General features: G+C 52.0%; 1 protein-coding gene across 9 annotated transcripts in view; it reads left to right on the top strand.

Moving 5' to 3' along the window:
• Positions 1-17,694, top strand: part of LOC121839432 (E3 ubiquitin-protein ligase Topors-like) — a 67,247-nt gene that overhangs the window by 35,370 nt on the left and 14,183 nt on the right. For 8 of the 9 annotated variants that reach the window (XM_042298545.1, XM_042298544.1, XM_042298548.1 and 5 more), the window contains exon 5: positions 10,866-11,173. In XM_042298545.1, coding sequence (XP_042154479.1) covers positions 10,866-11,173 — 308 coding nt within the window. The remainder of the gene's footprint in view (positions 1-10,865; positions 11,174-17,694) is intronic. The other variant, XM_042298543.1, reaches the window with a different exon arrangement.

Here is a 17,694-nt window from a genome sequence, read left to right as displayed (position 1 = left end):
CAGTGTAGGGTACCTCAGCCTCTAGTGTGGGTACTGTAGGAGTCAGCCTGTAGGAGCTATACACCACCCCAGTGTGGGTACCTCAGCCTGTAGGAGCTATACACCACCCCAGTGTGGGTACCTCAGCCTGTAGGAGTTATACACCACCCCAGTGTGGGTACCTCAGCCTGTAGGAGTTATACACCACCCCAGTGTGGGTACCTCAGCCTGTAGGAGTTATACACCACCCCAGTGTGGGTACCTCAGCCTGTAGGAGTTATATACCACCCCGGTGTGGGTACCTAGGAGTTATACACCACCCCAGTGTGGGTACCTCAGCCTGTAGGAGCTATACACCACCCCAGTGTGGGTACCTCAGCCTGTAGGAGTTATACACCACCCCAGTGTGGGTACCTCAGCCTGTAGGAGTTATACACCACCCCAGTGTGGGTACCTCAGCCTGTAGGAGTTACACACCACCCCAGTGTGGGTACCTCAGCCTGTAGGAGCTATACACCACCCCAGTGTGGGTACCTCAGCCTGTAGGAGTTACACACCACCCCAGTGTAGGTACCTCAGCCTGTAGGAGCTATACACCACCCCAGTGTGGGTACCTCAGCCTGTAGGAGTTATACACCACCCCAGTGTGGCTACCTCAGCCTGTAGGAGCTATACACCACCCCAGTGTGGGTACCTCAGCCTGTAGGAGTTATACACCACCCCAGTGTGGGTACCTCCGCCTGTAGGAGTTACACACCACCCCAGTGTGGGTACCTCAGCCTGTAGGAGTTACACACCACCCCAGTGTGGGTACCTCAGCCTGTAGGAGTTATACACCACCCCAGTGTGGGTACCTCAGCCTGTAGGAGTTATATACCACCCCAGTGTGGGTACCTCAGCCTGTAGAAATTACACACCACCCCAGTGTGGGTACCTCAGCCTGTAGGAGCTATATACCACCCCAGTGTGGGTACCTCAGCCTGTCGGAGCTATACACCACCCCAGTGTGGGTACCTCAGCCTGTAGGAGTTATACACCACCCCAGTGTGGGTACCTCAGCCTGTAGGAGCTATACACCACCCCAGTGTGGGTACCTCAGCCTGTAGGAGTTACACACCACCCCAGTGTGGGTACCTCAGCCTGTAGGAGCTATACACCACCCCAGTGTGGGTACCTCAGCCTGTAGGAGTTATACACCACCCCAGTGTGGGTACCTCAGCCTGTAGGAGCTATACACCACCCCAGTGTGGGTACCTCAGGAGTTGTATACCACCCCAGTGTGGGTACCTCAGCCTGTAGGAGCTATACACCACCCCAGTGTGGGTACCTCAGCCTGTAGGAGTTACACACCACCCCAGTGTGGGTACCTCAGCCTGTAGGAGCTATACACCACCCCACCCCAGTGTGGGTACCTCAGCCTGTAGGAGTTATACACCACCCCAGTGTGGGTACCTCAGCCTGTAGGAGCTATATACCACCCCAGTGTGGGTACCTCAGCCTGTAGGAGTTATATACCACCCCAGTGTGGGTACCTCAGCCTGTAGGAGCTATATACCACCCCAGTGTGGGTACCTCAGCCTGTAGGAGCTATATACCACCCCAGTGTGGGTACCTCAGCCTGTAGGAGTTATACACCACCCCAGTGTAGGTACCTCGGCCTGTAGGAGCTATATACCACCCCAGTGTGGGTACCTCAGCCTGTAGGAGTTATACACCACCCCAGTGTGGATACCTCAGCCTGTAGGAGCTATACACCACCCCAGTGTGGGTACCTCAGCCTGTAGGAGTTACACACCACCCCAGTGTGGGTACCTCAGCCTCTAGGAGCTATACACCACCCCAGTGTGGGTACCTCAGGAGTTGTATACCACCCCAGTGTGGGTACCTCAGCCTGTAGGAGTTATACACCACCCCAGTTTGGGTACCTCAGTCTGTAGGAGCTATACACCACCCCAGTGTGGGTACCTCAGCCTGTAGGAGCTATACACCACCCCAGTGTGGGTACCTCAGCCTGTAGGAGTTATACACCACCCCAGTGTGGGTACCTCAGCCTGTAGGAGTTATATACCACCCCAGTGTGGGTACCTCAGCCTGTAGGAGTTATACACCACCCCAGTGTGGGTACCTCAGCCTGTAGGAGTTATATACCACCCCAGTGTGGGTACCCCAGTTATACACCACCCCAGTGTGGATACCTCAGCCTGTAGGAGCTATACACCACCCCAGTGTGGGTACCTCAGCCTGTAGGAGTTATACACCACCCCAGTGTGGGTACCTCAGCCTGTAGGAGTTATACACCACCCCAGTGTGGGTACCTCAGCCTGTAGGAGTTACACACCACCCCAGTGTGGGTACCTCAGCCTGTAGGAGCTATACACCACCCCAGTGTGGGTACCTCAGCCTGTAGGAGTTACACACCACCCCAGTGTGGGTACCTCAGCCTGTAGGAGCTATATACCACCCCAGTGTGGGTACCTCAGCCTGTAGGAGTTATACACCACCCCAGTGTGGCTACCTCAGCCTGTAGGAGCTATACACCACCCCAGTGTGGGTACCTCAGCCTGTAGGAGTTACACACCACCCCAGTGTGGGTACCTCAGCCTGTAGGAGTTACACACCACCCCAGTGTGGGTACCTCAGCCTGTAGGAGCTATACACCACCCCAGTGTGGGTACCTCAGCCTGTAGGAGTTATACACCACCCCAGTGTGGGTACCTCAGCCTGTAGGAGCTATACACCACCCCAGCCTGTGGAGTTACACACCACCCCAGTGTGGGTACCTCAGCCTGTAGGAGCTATACACCACCCCAGTGTGGGTACCTCAGCCTGTAGGAGTTATACACCACCCCAGTGTGGGTACCTCAGCCTGTAGGAGCTATACACCACCCCAGTGTGGGTACCTCAGCCTGTAGGAGTTATACACCACCCCAGTGTGGGTACCTCAGCCTCTAGGAGCTATACACCACCCCAGTGTGGGTACCTCAGCCTGTAGTTGTATACCACCCCAGTGTGGGTACCTCAGCCTGTAGGAGCTATACACCACCCCAGTGTGGGTACCTCAGCCTGTAGGAGTTACACCCACCCCAGTGTGGGTACCTCAGCCTGTAGGAGCTATACACCACCCCAGTGTGGGTACCTCAGGAGTTGTATACCACCCCAGTGTGGGTACAGCCTGTAGGAGTTATACACCACCCCAGTGTGGGTACCTCAGCCTGTAGGAGCTATACACCACCCCAGTGTGGGTACCTCAGCCTGTAGGAGTTATACACCACCCCAGTGTGGGTACCTCAGCCTGTAGGAGTTATATACCACCCCAGTGTGGGTACCTCAGCCTGAGTTATACACCACCCCAGTGTGGATACCTCAGCCTGTAGGAGCTATACACCACCCCAGTGTGGGTACCTCAGCCTATAGGAGTTATACACCACCCCAGTGTGGGTACCTCAGCCTGTAGGAGTTATACACCACCCCAGTGTGGGTACCTCAGCCTGTAGGAGTTATACACCACCCCAGTGTGGGTACCTCAGCCTGTAGGAGTTATACACCACCCCAGTGTGGCTACCTCAGCCTGTAGGAGCTATACACCACCCCAGTGTGGGTACCTCAGCCTGTAGGAGTTATACACCACCCCAGTGTGGGTACCTCAGCCTGTAGGAGTTATACACCACCCCAGTGTAGGTACCTCAGCCTGTAGGAGTTATACACCACCCCAGTGTGGGTACCTCAGCCTGTGGGAGCTATACACCACCCCAGTGTGGGTACCTCAGCCTGTAGGAGCTATATACCACCCCAGTGTGGGTACCTCAGCCTGTAGGAGTTATACACCACCCCAGTGTGGTTACCTCAGCCTGTAGGAGCTATATACCACCCCAGTGTGGGTACCTCAGCCTGTAGGAGTTACACACCACCCCAGTGTGGGTACCTCAGCCTGTAGGAGTTATACACCACCCCAGTGTGGGTACCTCAGGAGTTATATACCACCCCAGTGTGGGTATCTCAGCCTGTAGGAGTTATACACCACCCCAGTGTGGGTACCTCAGCCTGTAGGAGTTATACACCACCCCAGTGTGGGTACCTCAGCCTGTAGGAGCTATATACCACCCCAGTGTGGGTTCCTCAGCCTGTAGGAGTTACATACCACCCCAGTGTGGGTACCTCAGCCTGTAGGAGCTATATACCACCCCAGTGTGGGTACCTCAGCCTGTAGGAGTTATACACCACCCCAGTGTGGCTACCTCAGCCTGTAGGAGCTATACACCACCCCAGTGTGGGTACCTCAGCCTGTAGGAGTTACACACCACCCCAGTGTGGGTACCTCAGCCTGTATGAGCTACACACCACCCCAGTGTGGGTACCTCAGCCTGTAGGAGCTATACACCACCCCAGTGTGGGTACCTCAGGAGTCCTGTAGGAGTTATACACCACCCCAGTGTGGGTACCTCAGCCTGTAGGAGCTATATACCACCCCAGGGTGGTTACCTCAGGAGTTATATACCACCCCAGTGTGGGTACCTCAGCCTGTAGGAGTTATATACCACCCCAGTGTGGGTACCTCAGCCTGTAGGAGCAATATACCACCCCAGTGTGGGTACCTCAGCCTGTAGGAGCTTTATACCACCCCAGTGTGGGTACCTCAGGAGTTATATACCAACCCAGTGTGGGTACCTCAGCCTGTCGGAGCTATACACCACCCCAGTGTGGGTACCTCAGCCTGTAGGAGTTATACACCACCCCAGTGTGGGTACCTTAGCCTGTAGGAGCTATATACCACCCCAGTGTGGGTACCTCAGCCTGTAGGAGCTATATACCAACCCAGTGTGGGTACCTCAGCCTGTAGGAGCTATATACCACCCCAGTGTGGGTACCTCAGCCTGTAGGAGCTTTATACCACCCCAGTGTGGGTACCTCAGGAGTTATATACCAACCCAGTGTGGGTACCTCAGCCTGTAGGAGTTACACACCACCCCAGTGTGGGTACCTCAGCCTGTAGGAGCTATACACCACCCCAGTGTGGGTACCTCAGGAGTTGTATACCACCCCAGTGTGGGTACGTCAGCCTGTAGGAGTTATACACCACCCCAGTGTGGGTACCTCAGCCTGTAGGAGCTATACACCACCCCAGTGTGGGTACCTCAGCCTGTAGGAGTTATACACCACCCCAGTGTGGGTACCTCAGCCTGTAGGAGTTATATACCACCCCGGTGTGGGTACCTCAGGAGTTATACACCACCCCAGTGTGGATACCTCAGCCTGTAGGAGCTATACACCACCCCAGTGTGGGTACCTCAGCCTATAGGAGTTATACACCACCCCAGTGTGGGTACCTCAGCCTGTAGGAGTTATACACCACCCCAGTGTGGGTACCTCAGCCTGTAGGAGTTATACACCACCCCAGTGTGGGTACCTCAGCCTGTAGGAGTTATACACCACCCCAGTGTGGGTACCTCAGCCTGTAGGAGTTATACACCACCCCAGTGTGGCTACCTCAGCCTGTAGGAGCTATACACCACCCCAGTGTGGGTACCTCAGCCTGTAGGAGTTATACACCACCCCAGTGTGGGTACCTCAGCCTGTAGGATTTATACACACCCCAGTGTAGGTACCTCAGCCTGTAGGAGTTATACACCACCCCAGTGTGGGTACCTCAGCCTGTGGGAGCTATACACCACCCCAGTGTGGGTACCTCAGCCTGTAGGAGCTATATACCACCCCAGTGTGGGTACCTCAGCCTGTAGGAGTTATACACCACCCCGTGTGGTTACCTCAGCCTGTAGGAGCTATATACCACCCCAGTGTGGGTACCTCAGCCTGTAGGAGTTACACACCACCCCAGTGTGGGTACCTCAGCCTGTAGGAGCTATACACCACCCCAGTGTGGGTACCTCAGGAGTTGTATACCACCCCAGTGTGGGTACGTCAGCCTGTAGGAGTTATACACCACCCCAGTGTGGGTACCTCAGCCTGTAGGAGCTTACACCACCCCAGTGTGGGTACCTCAGCCTGTAGGAGTTATACACCACCCCAGTGTGGGTACCTCAGCCTGTAGGAGTTATATACCACCCCGGTGTGGGTACCTCAGGAGTTATACACCACCCCAGTGTGGGTATCTCAGCCTGTAGGAGTTACACACCACCCCAGTGTGGGTACCTCAGCCTGTAGGAGTTACACACCACCCCAGTGTGGGTACCTCAGCCTGTATGAGCTACACACCACCCCAGTGTGGGTACCTCAGCCTGTAGGAGCTATATACCACCCCAGTGTGGGTACCTCAGCCTGTAGGAGTTACACACCACCCCAGTGTGGGTACCTCAGCCTGTAGGAGCTATACACCACCCCAGTGTGGGTACCTCAGGAGTTGTATACCACCCCAGTGTGGGTACGTCAGCCTGTAGGAGTTATACACCACCCCAGTGTGGGTACCTCAGCCTGTAGGAGCTATACACCACCCCAGTGTGGGTACCTCAGGAGTTGTATACCACCCCAGTGTGGGTACGTCAGCCTGTAGGAGTTATACACCACCCCAGTGTGGGTACCTCAGCCTGTAGGAGCTATACACCACCCCAGTGTGGGTACCTCAGCCTGTAGGAGTTATACACCACCCCAGTGTGGGTACCTCAGCCTGTAGGAGTTATATACCACCCCAGTGTGGGTACCTCAGCCTGTAGGAGCAATATACCACCCCAGTGTGGGTACCTCAGCCTGTAGGAGCTATATACCACCCCAGTGTGGGTACCTCAGCCTGTAGGAGCCATATACCACCCCAGTGTGGGTACCTCAGGAGTTATATACCACTCCAGTGTGGGTACCTCAGGAGTTATATACCACTCCAGTGTGGGTACCTCAGCCTGTAGGAGTTATACACCACCCCAGTGTGGGTACCTCAGCCTGTAGGAGCTCAACACCACCCCAGTGTGGGTACCTCAGCCTGTAGGAGTTATACACCACCCCAGTGTGGGTACCTCAGCCTGTAGGAGTTACATACCACCCCAGTGTGGGTACCTCAGCCTGTAGGAGTTATACACCACCCCAGTGTGGGTACCTCAGCCTGTAGGAGTTACATACCACCCCAGTGTGGGTACCTCAGCCTGTAGGAGTTATATACCACCCCAGTGTGGGTACCTCAGCCTGTAGAAGTTACACACCACCCCAGTGTGGGTACCTCAGCCTGTAGGAGTTACATACCACCCCAGTGTGGGTACCTCAGCCTGTATGAGCTATATACCACCCCAGTGTGGGTACCTCAGCCTGTAGGAGCTATACACCACCCCAGTGTGGGTACCTCAGGAGTTATATACCACTCCAGTGTGGGTACCTCAGCCTGTAGGAGCTATATACCACCCCAGGGTGGTTACCTCAGGGAGTTATATACCACCCCAGTGTGGGTACCTCAGCCTGTAGGAGTTATATACCACCCCAGTGTGGGTACCTCAGCCTGTAGGAGCAATATACCACCCCAGTGTGGGTACCTCAGCCTGTAGGAGCTTTATACCACCCCAGTGTGGGTACCTAAGGAGTTATATACCAACCCAGTGTGGGTACCTCAGCCTGTAGGAGTTATATACCACCCCAGTGTGGGTACCTCAGCCTGTAGGAGCAATATACCACCCCAGTGTGGGTACCTCAGCCTGTAGGAGCTTTATACCACCCCAGTGTGGGTACCTCAGGAGTTATATACCAACCCAGTGTGGGTACCTCAGCCTGTAGGAGTTATATACCACCCCAGTGTGGGTACCTCAGCCTGTAGGAGCTATACACCACCCCAGTGTGGGTACCTCAGCCTGTAGGAGCTATACACCACCCCAGTGTGGGTACCTCAGGAGTAATACACCACCCCAGTGTGGGTACCTCAGCCTGTCGGAGCTATACACCACCCCAGTGTGGTTACCTCAGCCTGTAGGAGTTATACAACACCCCAGTGTGGGTACCTTAGCCTGTAGGAGCTACATACCACCCCAGTGTGGGTACCTCAGCCTGTAGGAGTTATATACCACCCCAGTGTGGGTACCTCAGCCTGTAGGAGCTATATACCACCCCAGTGTGGGTACCTCAGGAGTTATATACCAACCCAGTGTGGGTACCTCAGCCTGTAGGAGTTATATACCAACCCAGTGTGGGTACCTCAGCCTGTAGGAGTTATATACCACCCCAGTGTGGGTACCTCAGCCCGTAGGAGCAATATACCACCCCAGTGTGGGTACCTCAGCCTATAGGAGCTATATACCACCCCAGTGTGGGTACCTCAGCCTGTAGGAGCCATATACCACCCCAGTGTGGGTACCTCAGGAGTTATATACCACTCCAGTGTGGGTACCTCAGCCTGTAGGAGTTATACACCACCCCAGTGTGGGTACCTCAGCCTGTAGGAGTTATACACCACCCCAGTGTGGGTACCTCAGCCTGTAGGAGTTACATACCACCCCAGTGTGGGTACCTCAGCCTGTAGGAGTTATACACCACCCCAGTGTGGGTACCTCAGTCTGTAGGAGTTACATACCACCCCAGTGTGGGTACCTCAGTCTGTAGGAGTTACATACCACCCCAGTGTGGGTACCTCAGCCTGTAGAAGTTACACACCACCCCAGTGTGGGTACCTCAGCCTGTAGGAGTTACATACCACCCCAGTGTGGGTACCTCAGCCTGTATGAGCTATATACCACCCCAGTGTGGGTACCTCAGCCTGTAGGAGCTATACACCACCCCAGTGTGGGTACCTCAGCCTGTATGAGCTATATACCACCCCAGTGTGGGTACCTCAGCCTGTAGGAGCTATACACCACCCCAGTGTGGGTACCTCAGGAGTCATACACCACCCCAGTGTGGGTACCTCAGCCTGTAGGAGCTATATACCACCCCAGGGTGGTTACCTCAGGAGTTATATACCACCCCAGTGTGGGTACCTCAGCCTGTAGGAGTTATATACCACCCCAGTGTGGGTACCTCAGCCTGTAGGAGCAATATACCACCCCAGTGTGGGTACCTCAGCCTGTAGGAGCTTTATACCACCCCAGTGTGGGTACCTCAGGAGTTATATACCAACCCAGTGTGGGTACCTCAGCCTGTAGGAGTTATATACCACCCCAGTGTGGGTACCTCAGCCTGTAGGAGCAATATACCACCCCAGTGTGGGTACCTCAGCCTGTAGGAGTTATACACCACCCCAGTGTGGGTACCTCAGCCTGTAGGAGTTATACACCACCCCAGTGTGGGTACCTCAGCCTGTAGGAGCTATACACCACCCCAGTGTGGGTACCTCAGCCTGTAGGAGCTATACACCACCCCAGTGTGGGTACCTCAGCCTGTAGGAGCTATACACCACCCCAGTGTGGGTACCTCAGCCTGTAGGAGCTATACACCACCCCAGTGTGGATACCTCAGCCTGTAGGAGTTACACACCACCCCAGTGTGGGTACCTCAGCCTGTAGGAGTTATATACCACCCCAGTGTGGGTACCTCAGCCTGTAGGAGCTATATACCACCCCAGTGTGGGTACCTCAGCCTGTAGGAGTTATACACCACCCCAGTGTGGGTACCTCAGCCTGTAGGAGCTATATACCACCCCAGTGTGGGTACCTCAGGAGTTGGATACCACCCCAGTGTGGGTACCTCAGCCTGTAGGAGCTATATACCACCCCAGTGTGGGTACCTCAGGAGTTGTATACCACCCCAGTGTGGGTACCTCAGCCTTTAGGAGCTATATACCACCCCAGTGTGGGTATCTCAGCCTGTAGGAGCCATATACCACCCCAGTGTGGGTACCTCAGCCTGTAGAAGTTACACACCACCCCAGTGTGGGTACCTCAGCCTGTAGGAGTTACATACCACCCCAGTGTGGGTACCTCAGCCTGTAGTAGCTATACACCACCCCAGTGTGGGTACCTCAGGAGTCATACACCACCCCAGTGTGGGTACCTCAGCCTGTAGGAGCTATATACCACCCCAGGGTGGGTACCTCAGCCTGTAGGAGCTATATACCACCCCAGTGTGGGTACCTCAGCATGTAGGAGTTATATACCAACCCAGTGTGGGTACCCAGTGTGGGTACCTCAGCCTGTAGGAGCTATATACCACCCCAGTGTGGGTACCTCAATCACTTGGAGCTATATACCAACCCAGTGTGGGTACCTCAGCCTGTAGGAGCTATATACCACCCCAGTGTGGGTACCTCAGCCTGTAGGAGTTATATACCAACCCAGTGTGGGTACCTCAGCCTGTAGGAGCTATATACCACCCCAGTGTGGGTACCTCAATCACTCGGAGCTATATACCAACCCAGTGTGGGTACCTCAGCCTGTAGGACATACAGTAGCTGATATTCAGGCTGAGGTATGTATAGTTTTTTGTGTGCTCTAGGGCAATGGTATCTAGATGGAATTTGTATTTGTGGTTCTGGCAGCTGGACCTTTTTTGGAACACCATTATTTTGGTCTTACTGAGATTTACTGTCAGGGCCCAGGTCTGTCAGGGCCCAGGTCTGACAGAATCTGTGCAGAAGTTCTAGGTGCTGCTGTAGGCCCTCCTTGGTTGGTGACAGAAGCACAAGATCATCAGCAAACAGTCGACATTTGACTTTATATTCTAGTAGGGTGAGGCCGGGTGCTGCAGACTGTTCTAGTGCCCGCGCCAATTCGTTGATATATATGTTGAAGAGGGTGGGGCTTAAGCAGCATCCCTGTCTCACCCCACAGCCCTGTGGAAAGAAATGTTTGTATTTTTTGGACAATTTTAACCGCACACTTGTTGTTTGTGTTCATGGATTTTATAATGTATGTTTTTTTTCCCCAACACCACTTTCCATCAATTTGTCAATCAGACCCTCATGCCACATTGAGTCAAAAGCTTTTTTTTCCTCTCTCTCACTGTCCCTCTTCCCTCCCCCTTCCTCTCAGGAGAGATGGATGGAGAGGACCCGGGGGTCATCTTTGATGGGCTGACTGGCGTGTCCGCCCCACCACCTCACGATCGAGGGGTGCAGCGTCTCATGGTGCGTCTGGCTGCTAGGCGACGGTCCCAGAGAGAGGGGCGCTCCGTGAGACTGCTCCGACCACGGGAGATGCTTTCTTTCCGCCGGGCGCTCTACCGCAGTGGCGTACGTGTCAGGAACGCCCGCGGGGGCTGTGAGAGGCCCCGTGACATCACTGCTGCGTTTTACCAGCGGAACCCGGTTGCTCTCCATAGACTACTCCCCTGGTTACAGGTGTGTGTGTGTGTGTGTGTGTGGTTACAGATGCTGTTTCCACTTACTGGGCATTCAGAAAGTATTCAGACCCCTTGACTTTTTACACATTTTGTCACGTTTCAGCCTTATTCTAAAATGGATTAAATTGTTTTTTCCCTTCATCATTCTACACACAATATCCCATAATGACATCACAATAGGTGACCTACAGGAGATATAGGACTAGCAGAGTGACTTACAGGTTGATATAGGACTAGCAGAGTGACTTACAGGTTGATATAGGACTAGCAGAGTGACCTACAGGAGATATAGGACTAGCAGAGTGACTTACAGGAGATATAGGACTAGCAGGGTGACCTACAGGAGATATAGGACTAGCAGGGTGACCTACAGGAGATATAGGACTAGCAGGGTGACCTACAGGAGATATAGGACTAGCAGGGTGACCTACAGGAGATATAGGACTAGCAGGGTGAATTACAGGAGATATAGGACTAGCAGGGTGACCTACAGGAGATATAGGACTAGCAGGGTGACCTACAGGGTGACCTACAGGAGATATAGGACTAGCAGGGTGACCTACAGGAGATATAGGACTAGCAGGGTGGTTGTTTGTGAATGATTCAGATCTCGGAGAGTGATTGGCTGAAGGTGAAACAGGGCTGTTGAAGATAGTCTCTCCCTCAGAGGACCAGGGAGTCAGTGTGTTCTCTCTTGTGTTCTCTCTTGTGTTCTCTCTGGCGTTCTCCCTGGCGTTCTCTCTGGCCAGCCTGGCGTTCTCCCTGGCGTTCTCCCTGGCGTTCTCCCTGGCGTTCTCCCTGTGGTCCGGTGTGGTTGAACTACGGCTGTGGTTAGGGTCTGGGTTCAGGTTAGGGAGTGTGATGTGTTCTAGGTCCTTTAGGATGGTCGCTAGGAGATGAGAGTCAGAGGTCGCGACCCCAGGGTCACAGGTAAGATTGACCTGGGGGAGAACATAACCGTCTGCATCCTGGGGACGGTCGACCGCATTTGCATGAGTGTTTGTGTTCAGAACGCGGTCCTTGACGGTGACAGAAACGTCAACCACACAGTCGTCATCGAGTTCCGTTTTATGGTCGATTCCGTCATTGTGGTCAAGGTCCGAGTTATGGTCCGAAACACTCAGAGAACGGTCGAGAACATCGACCGCAAAATCACTGATATCAACCCCCACGTCCAGGTTGTGGCCGCCTAGTGGAAGACCAGGCACGGTCAGAGAACGCTCAGAGAAATCCAGAGCGAGGTCATCTTCCAGACTGGTCGTTTGGACCGCATGTTAGTTGTCACTGTCGCTGTCTATAGTGATGACCATGGGAGAGCGTTGGAGAGGGTGCGGTCGTGACGTTTTCTCCGGTGTTTGCCGTCGCGTTTGTGGTTGTGTTTGGGTCGTATGGGGCTAGCAGTGGTCACGGTCATGCCTTCATAGATGATTTCGACACTGGGGCTGCGGGACTGACGTCTCCTCTTCTTCACACTGGGGACAGACGGACACAGAGTCAGAGATAACCTACCTAGAGAGAACACACTACAGGAGACATTTGTTAGGAATACAAACCAACAGTGGCCAAGTACCAAATAACAACCCTTTGGACCTCCAAGCCAGTTCCATTTTACATGGTTCCCTCTAAATCAGGGACTGATCGCAATTAAATATCACATATATTCATGGTTCCCCTCTAAATCAGGGACTGATCGCAATTAAATATCAGGTAGAACAGAAAACCGGCAGGCTCTGGACCTCGTGGGGTCAGAGGTGAATACCCCTGCCCTACATAGTGCACTAACCATAGGGCTCTGGTCTAAAGTAGTGCACTAACCATAGGGCTCTGGTCTAAAGTAGTGCACTAACCATAGGGCTCTGGTCTAAAGTAGTGCACTAACCATAGGGCTCTGGTCTAAAGTAGTGCACTAACCATAGGGCTCTGGTCTAAAGTAGTGCACTAACCATAGGGCTCTGGTCTAAAGTAGTGCACTAACCATAGGGCTCTGGTCTAAAGTAGTGCACTAACCATAGGGCTCTGGTCTAAAGTAGTGCACTAACCATAGGGCTCTGGTCTAAAGTAGTGCACTAACCATAGGGCTCTGGTCTAAAGTAGTGCACTAACCATAGGGCTCTGGTCTAAAGTAGTGCACTAACCATAGGGCTCTGGTCTAAAGTAGTGCACTAACCATAGGGCTCTGGTCTAAAGTAGTGCACTAACCATAGGGCTCTGGTCCAAAGTAGGACACTACCCATAGGGCTCTGGTCTAAAGTAGTGCACTACCCACAGGGTTCTGGTCTAAAGTAGTGCACTAGGTAGTGCCTTCAGAAAGAATTCAGACATCTTGACTTTTTTTCGCATGTTAGTTTAAGCCTTATTCTAAAATGAAACTGTCTTCCCCCCTCAAAAACAGGTTTTTAAAAATAATAACTGAAATATCACATTTACATAAGTATTCATACCATTTACTCAGTACTTTGTTGAAGGACTTTTGGCAGCGATTACAGCCTCGATTCTTGGGTATGACTATATGCTTGGTACACCTGTATTTGGGGAGTTTCTCATATTCTTCTCTGCAGATCCTCTCAAGCTCTGTCAGGTTGGATGGGGAGCATCGCTGCACAGCTATTTTCAGGTCTCTCCAGAGATGTTAGATCGGGTTCAAGTCCGGGCTCTGACTGGGCCACTCAAGGACATTCAGAGACTTGTCCCAAAGCTACTCCTGTGTTGTTTTGGCTGTGTGCTTAGGGTCATTGTCCTGTTGGAAGGTGAACCTTCACCCCAGTCTGAGGAGCAGGTTTTCATAAAGGATCTCTCTGTACTTTGTTCTGTTCATCTTTCCGTCTATCCTGACTAGTCTCCCAGTCCCTGTCGCTGAATAACATCCCCACAGCATGATGCTGCTACCACCATTCTACACCGTAGGGATGGTGCCAGGTTTCCTCCAGACGTGACGCTTGGCATTTAGGCCAAAGAGTTCAATCTTGGTTTCATCAGACCAGAGATTCTTGTTTCTCATGGTCTGAGTCTTTAGGTGCCTTTTGGCAAAGTCCAAGCTGGCTGTCATGTGCCTTTTACTGATCTTGCCACTCTACCCTAAAGGCCTGATTGGTGGAGTGCTGCAGAGATGGTTGTCCTTCTGGAAGGTTCTCCCATCTCCACAGAGGAACTCTGGAGCTCTATCAAAGTGACCATCACCTCCCTGACCAAGGCCCTTCTCCCCTGATTGCTCAGTTTGGCCCGGCGGCCAGCTGTAGGAAGAGTCTTGGTGGTTCCAAACTTCTTCCATCTAAGAATGATGGAGGCCACTGTGTTCTTGGGGACCTTAAATGCTGCAGAAATGTTTTGGTCCCCTTCCCCAGATCTGTGCCTCGACACAATCCTGTCTCAGCGCTCTACAGACAATTCCTTTGATCTCATGGCTTGGTTTTTGCTCTGACATGCACTGTCAGCTGTGGGACCTCATGTAGACAGGTGTGCCTTTCCAAGTAATTTCCAATCAATTGAATTTACCACAGATGGACTCCAAACCTCTGTAGTACGATGGAGGGGAGGTGTACTGCCATCTTATCGGCTCCAATTATTATTTTGTGTTTTTTAGAGGTTTTTTAGTTTGCGTTGTTCGTAACTTGTTTTGCAGATAATGTTGCTGCTACCGTCTCTTGTGACCGAAAAGGGCTTCTGGACATCAGAACTGGGATACTCACCTTGAACTGGACAAAGAGGTCATCTTCAATGAGTCGTACGGGAGGGATATACTACTACAGACACCCGACCAGGCCCAGATTCACTGGAAAGGAAACAGATTTAGCAGAAAAGGGTCAGGGTGCCTTGAGAGGATCAGGCGACGATCTAATGGCTAATCTGCCCTTGCCTTCCGTCCTGCTAGCTAACGTTCAATTGCTGAAAAATAAAATGGGACGAGCTGAAAGGATGTATATCCTACCAACAGCTGGTACACGATATCTAAGGAAGTCAAGGTTTTGCTCGCCTGTGGTAGAGTATCTCATGATAAGCTGAATACCACACTATCTACCAAGAGAGTTTTCATCTGTATTATTCCTAGATGGACTGGGAGATGAAACCCCTCCATGTAGATGGACTGGGAGATGGACTGGGAGATGAAACCCCTCCATGTAGATGGACTGGGAGATGGACTGGGAGATGAAACCCCTCCATGTAGATGGACTGGGAGATGAAACCCCTCCATAGAGATGGACTGGGAGATGAAACCCCTCCATAGAGATGGACTGGGAGATGGACTGGGAGATGAAACCCCTCCATAGAGATGGACTGGGAGATGAAACCCCTCCATAGAGATGGACTGGGAGATGGACTGGGAGATGAAACCCCTCCATGGAGATGGACTGGGAGATGAAACCCCTCCATAGAGATGGACTGGGAGATGAAACCCCTCCATAGAGATGGACTGGGAGATGGACTGGGAGATGAAACCCCTCCATAGAGATGGACTGGGAGATGAAACCCCTCCATGGAGATGGACTGGGAGATGAAACCCCTCCATGGAGATGGACTGGGAGATGGGATGATGGGAGAACCCCTCCATAGAGAGATGGATGGACTGGGAGATGAAACCCCTCCATAGAGATGAAACCCCTCCATGGAGATGGAGAGATGACACCCCTCCATGGAGATGGACTGGGAGATGAAACCCCTCCATGGAGATGGACTGGGAGATGAAACCCCTCCATGGAGATGGACTGGGAGATGAAACCCCTCCATGGAGATGGACTGGGAGATGAAACCCCTCCATGGAGATGGACTGGGAGATGAAACCCCTCCATGGAGATGGACTGGGAGATGAAACCCCTCCATAGAGATGGACTGGGAGATGACACACCTCCATAGAGATGGACTGGGAGATGAAACCCCTCCATAGAGATGGACTGGGAGATGAAACCCCTCCATAGAGATGGACTGGGAGATGAAACCCCTCCATAGAGATGGACTGGGAGATGAAACCCCTCCGTAGAGATGGACTGGGAGATGAAACCCCTCCATAGAGATGGACTAGGAGATGGAGTCCTAGACTATATCATGTTATTATTCAGTCCTATAATACAGTATCAACAGGAGTCCTAGACTATATCATGTTATTATTCAGTAATACAGTATCAACAGTAGTCCTTGACTATATCATGTTATTATTCAGTAATACAGTATCAACAGTAGTCCTTGACTATATCATGTTATTATTCAGTCCTATAATACAGTATCAACAGGAGTCCTAGACTATATCATGTTATTATTCAGTAATACAGTATCAACAGTAGTCCTTGACTATATCATGTTATTATTCAGTAATACAGTATCAACAGTAGTCCTTGACTATATCATGTTATTATTCAGTCCTATAATACAGTATCAGTAATATTTTTTAGTAGAGGAGGCGTGTAAAGGCCTATAATAGTAAAGTCAATTACAACAGTGTTGTGACGCTCCACACAGACTGTTGAGCAATTGTATATAGCCTTCACATTGACTCTGTACCGTAACACCCTGTATATAGTCTCCACATTGACTCTGTACCGGTACCTCCTGTATATAGCCTCCACATTGACTCTGTACCGTAACACCCTGTATATAGCCTCCACATTGACTCTGTACCGTAACACCCTGTATATAGCCTCCACATTGACTCTGTACCGTAACACCCTGTATATAGCCTCCACATTGACTCTGTACCGGTACCCCCTGTATATAGTCTCCACATTGACTCTGTACCGTAACACCCTGTATATAGCCTCCACATTGACTCTGTACCGGTACCCCCTGTATATAGCCTCCACATTGACTCTGTACCGTAATACCCTGTATATAGCCTCCACATTGACTCTGTACCGGTACCCCCTGTATATAGCCTCCACATTGACTCTGTATCGGTACCCCCTGTATATAGCCTCCACATTGACTCTGTACCGTAACACCCTGTATATAGCCTCCACATTGACTCTGTACCGTAACACCCTGTATATAGCCTCCACATTGACTCTGTACCGTAACACCCTGTATATAGCCTCCACATTGACTCTGTACCGTAACACCCTGTATATAGCCTCCACATTGACTCTGTACCGGTACCCCTGTATATAGTCTCCACATTGACTCTGTACCGGTACCTCCTGTATATAGCCTCCACATTGACTCTGTACCGGTACACCCTGTATATAGTCTCCACATTGACTCTGTACCGTAACACCCTGTATATAGTCTCCACATTGACTCGTACCGTAACACCCTGTATATAGCCTCCACATTGACTCTGTACCGTAACACCCTGTATATAGCCTCCACATTGACTCTGTACTGTAACACCCTGTATATAGCCTCCACATTGACTCTGTACCGTAACACCCTGTATATAGCCTCCACATTGACTCTGTACCGTAACACCCTGTATATAGCCTCCACATTGACTCTGTACCGTAACACCCTGTATATAGCCTCCACATTGACTCTGTACCGTAACACCCTGTATATAGCCTCCACATTGACTCTGTACCGTAACACCCTGTATAT

Source organism: Oncorhynchus tshawytscha, linkage group LG15, assembly GCF_018296145.1.
Source record: "Oncorhynchus tshawytscha isolate Ot180627B linkage group LG15, Otsh_v2.0, whole genome shotgun sequence".
Taxonomy (NCBI): Eukaryota; Metazoa; Chordata; class Actinopteri; order Salmoniformes; family Salmonidae; genus Oncorhynchus; species Oncorhynchus tshawytscha.
This window is presented reverse-complemented; position numbering and strand designations above follow the sequence as displayed.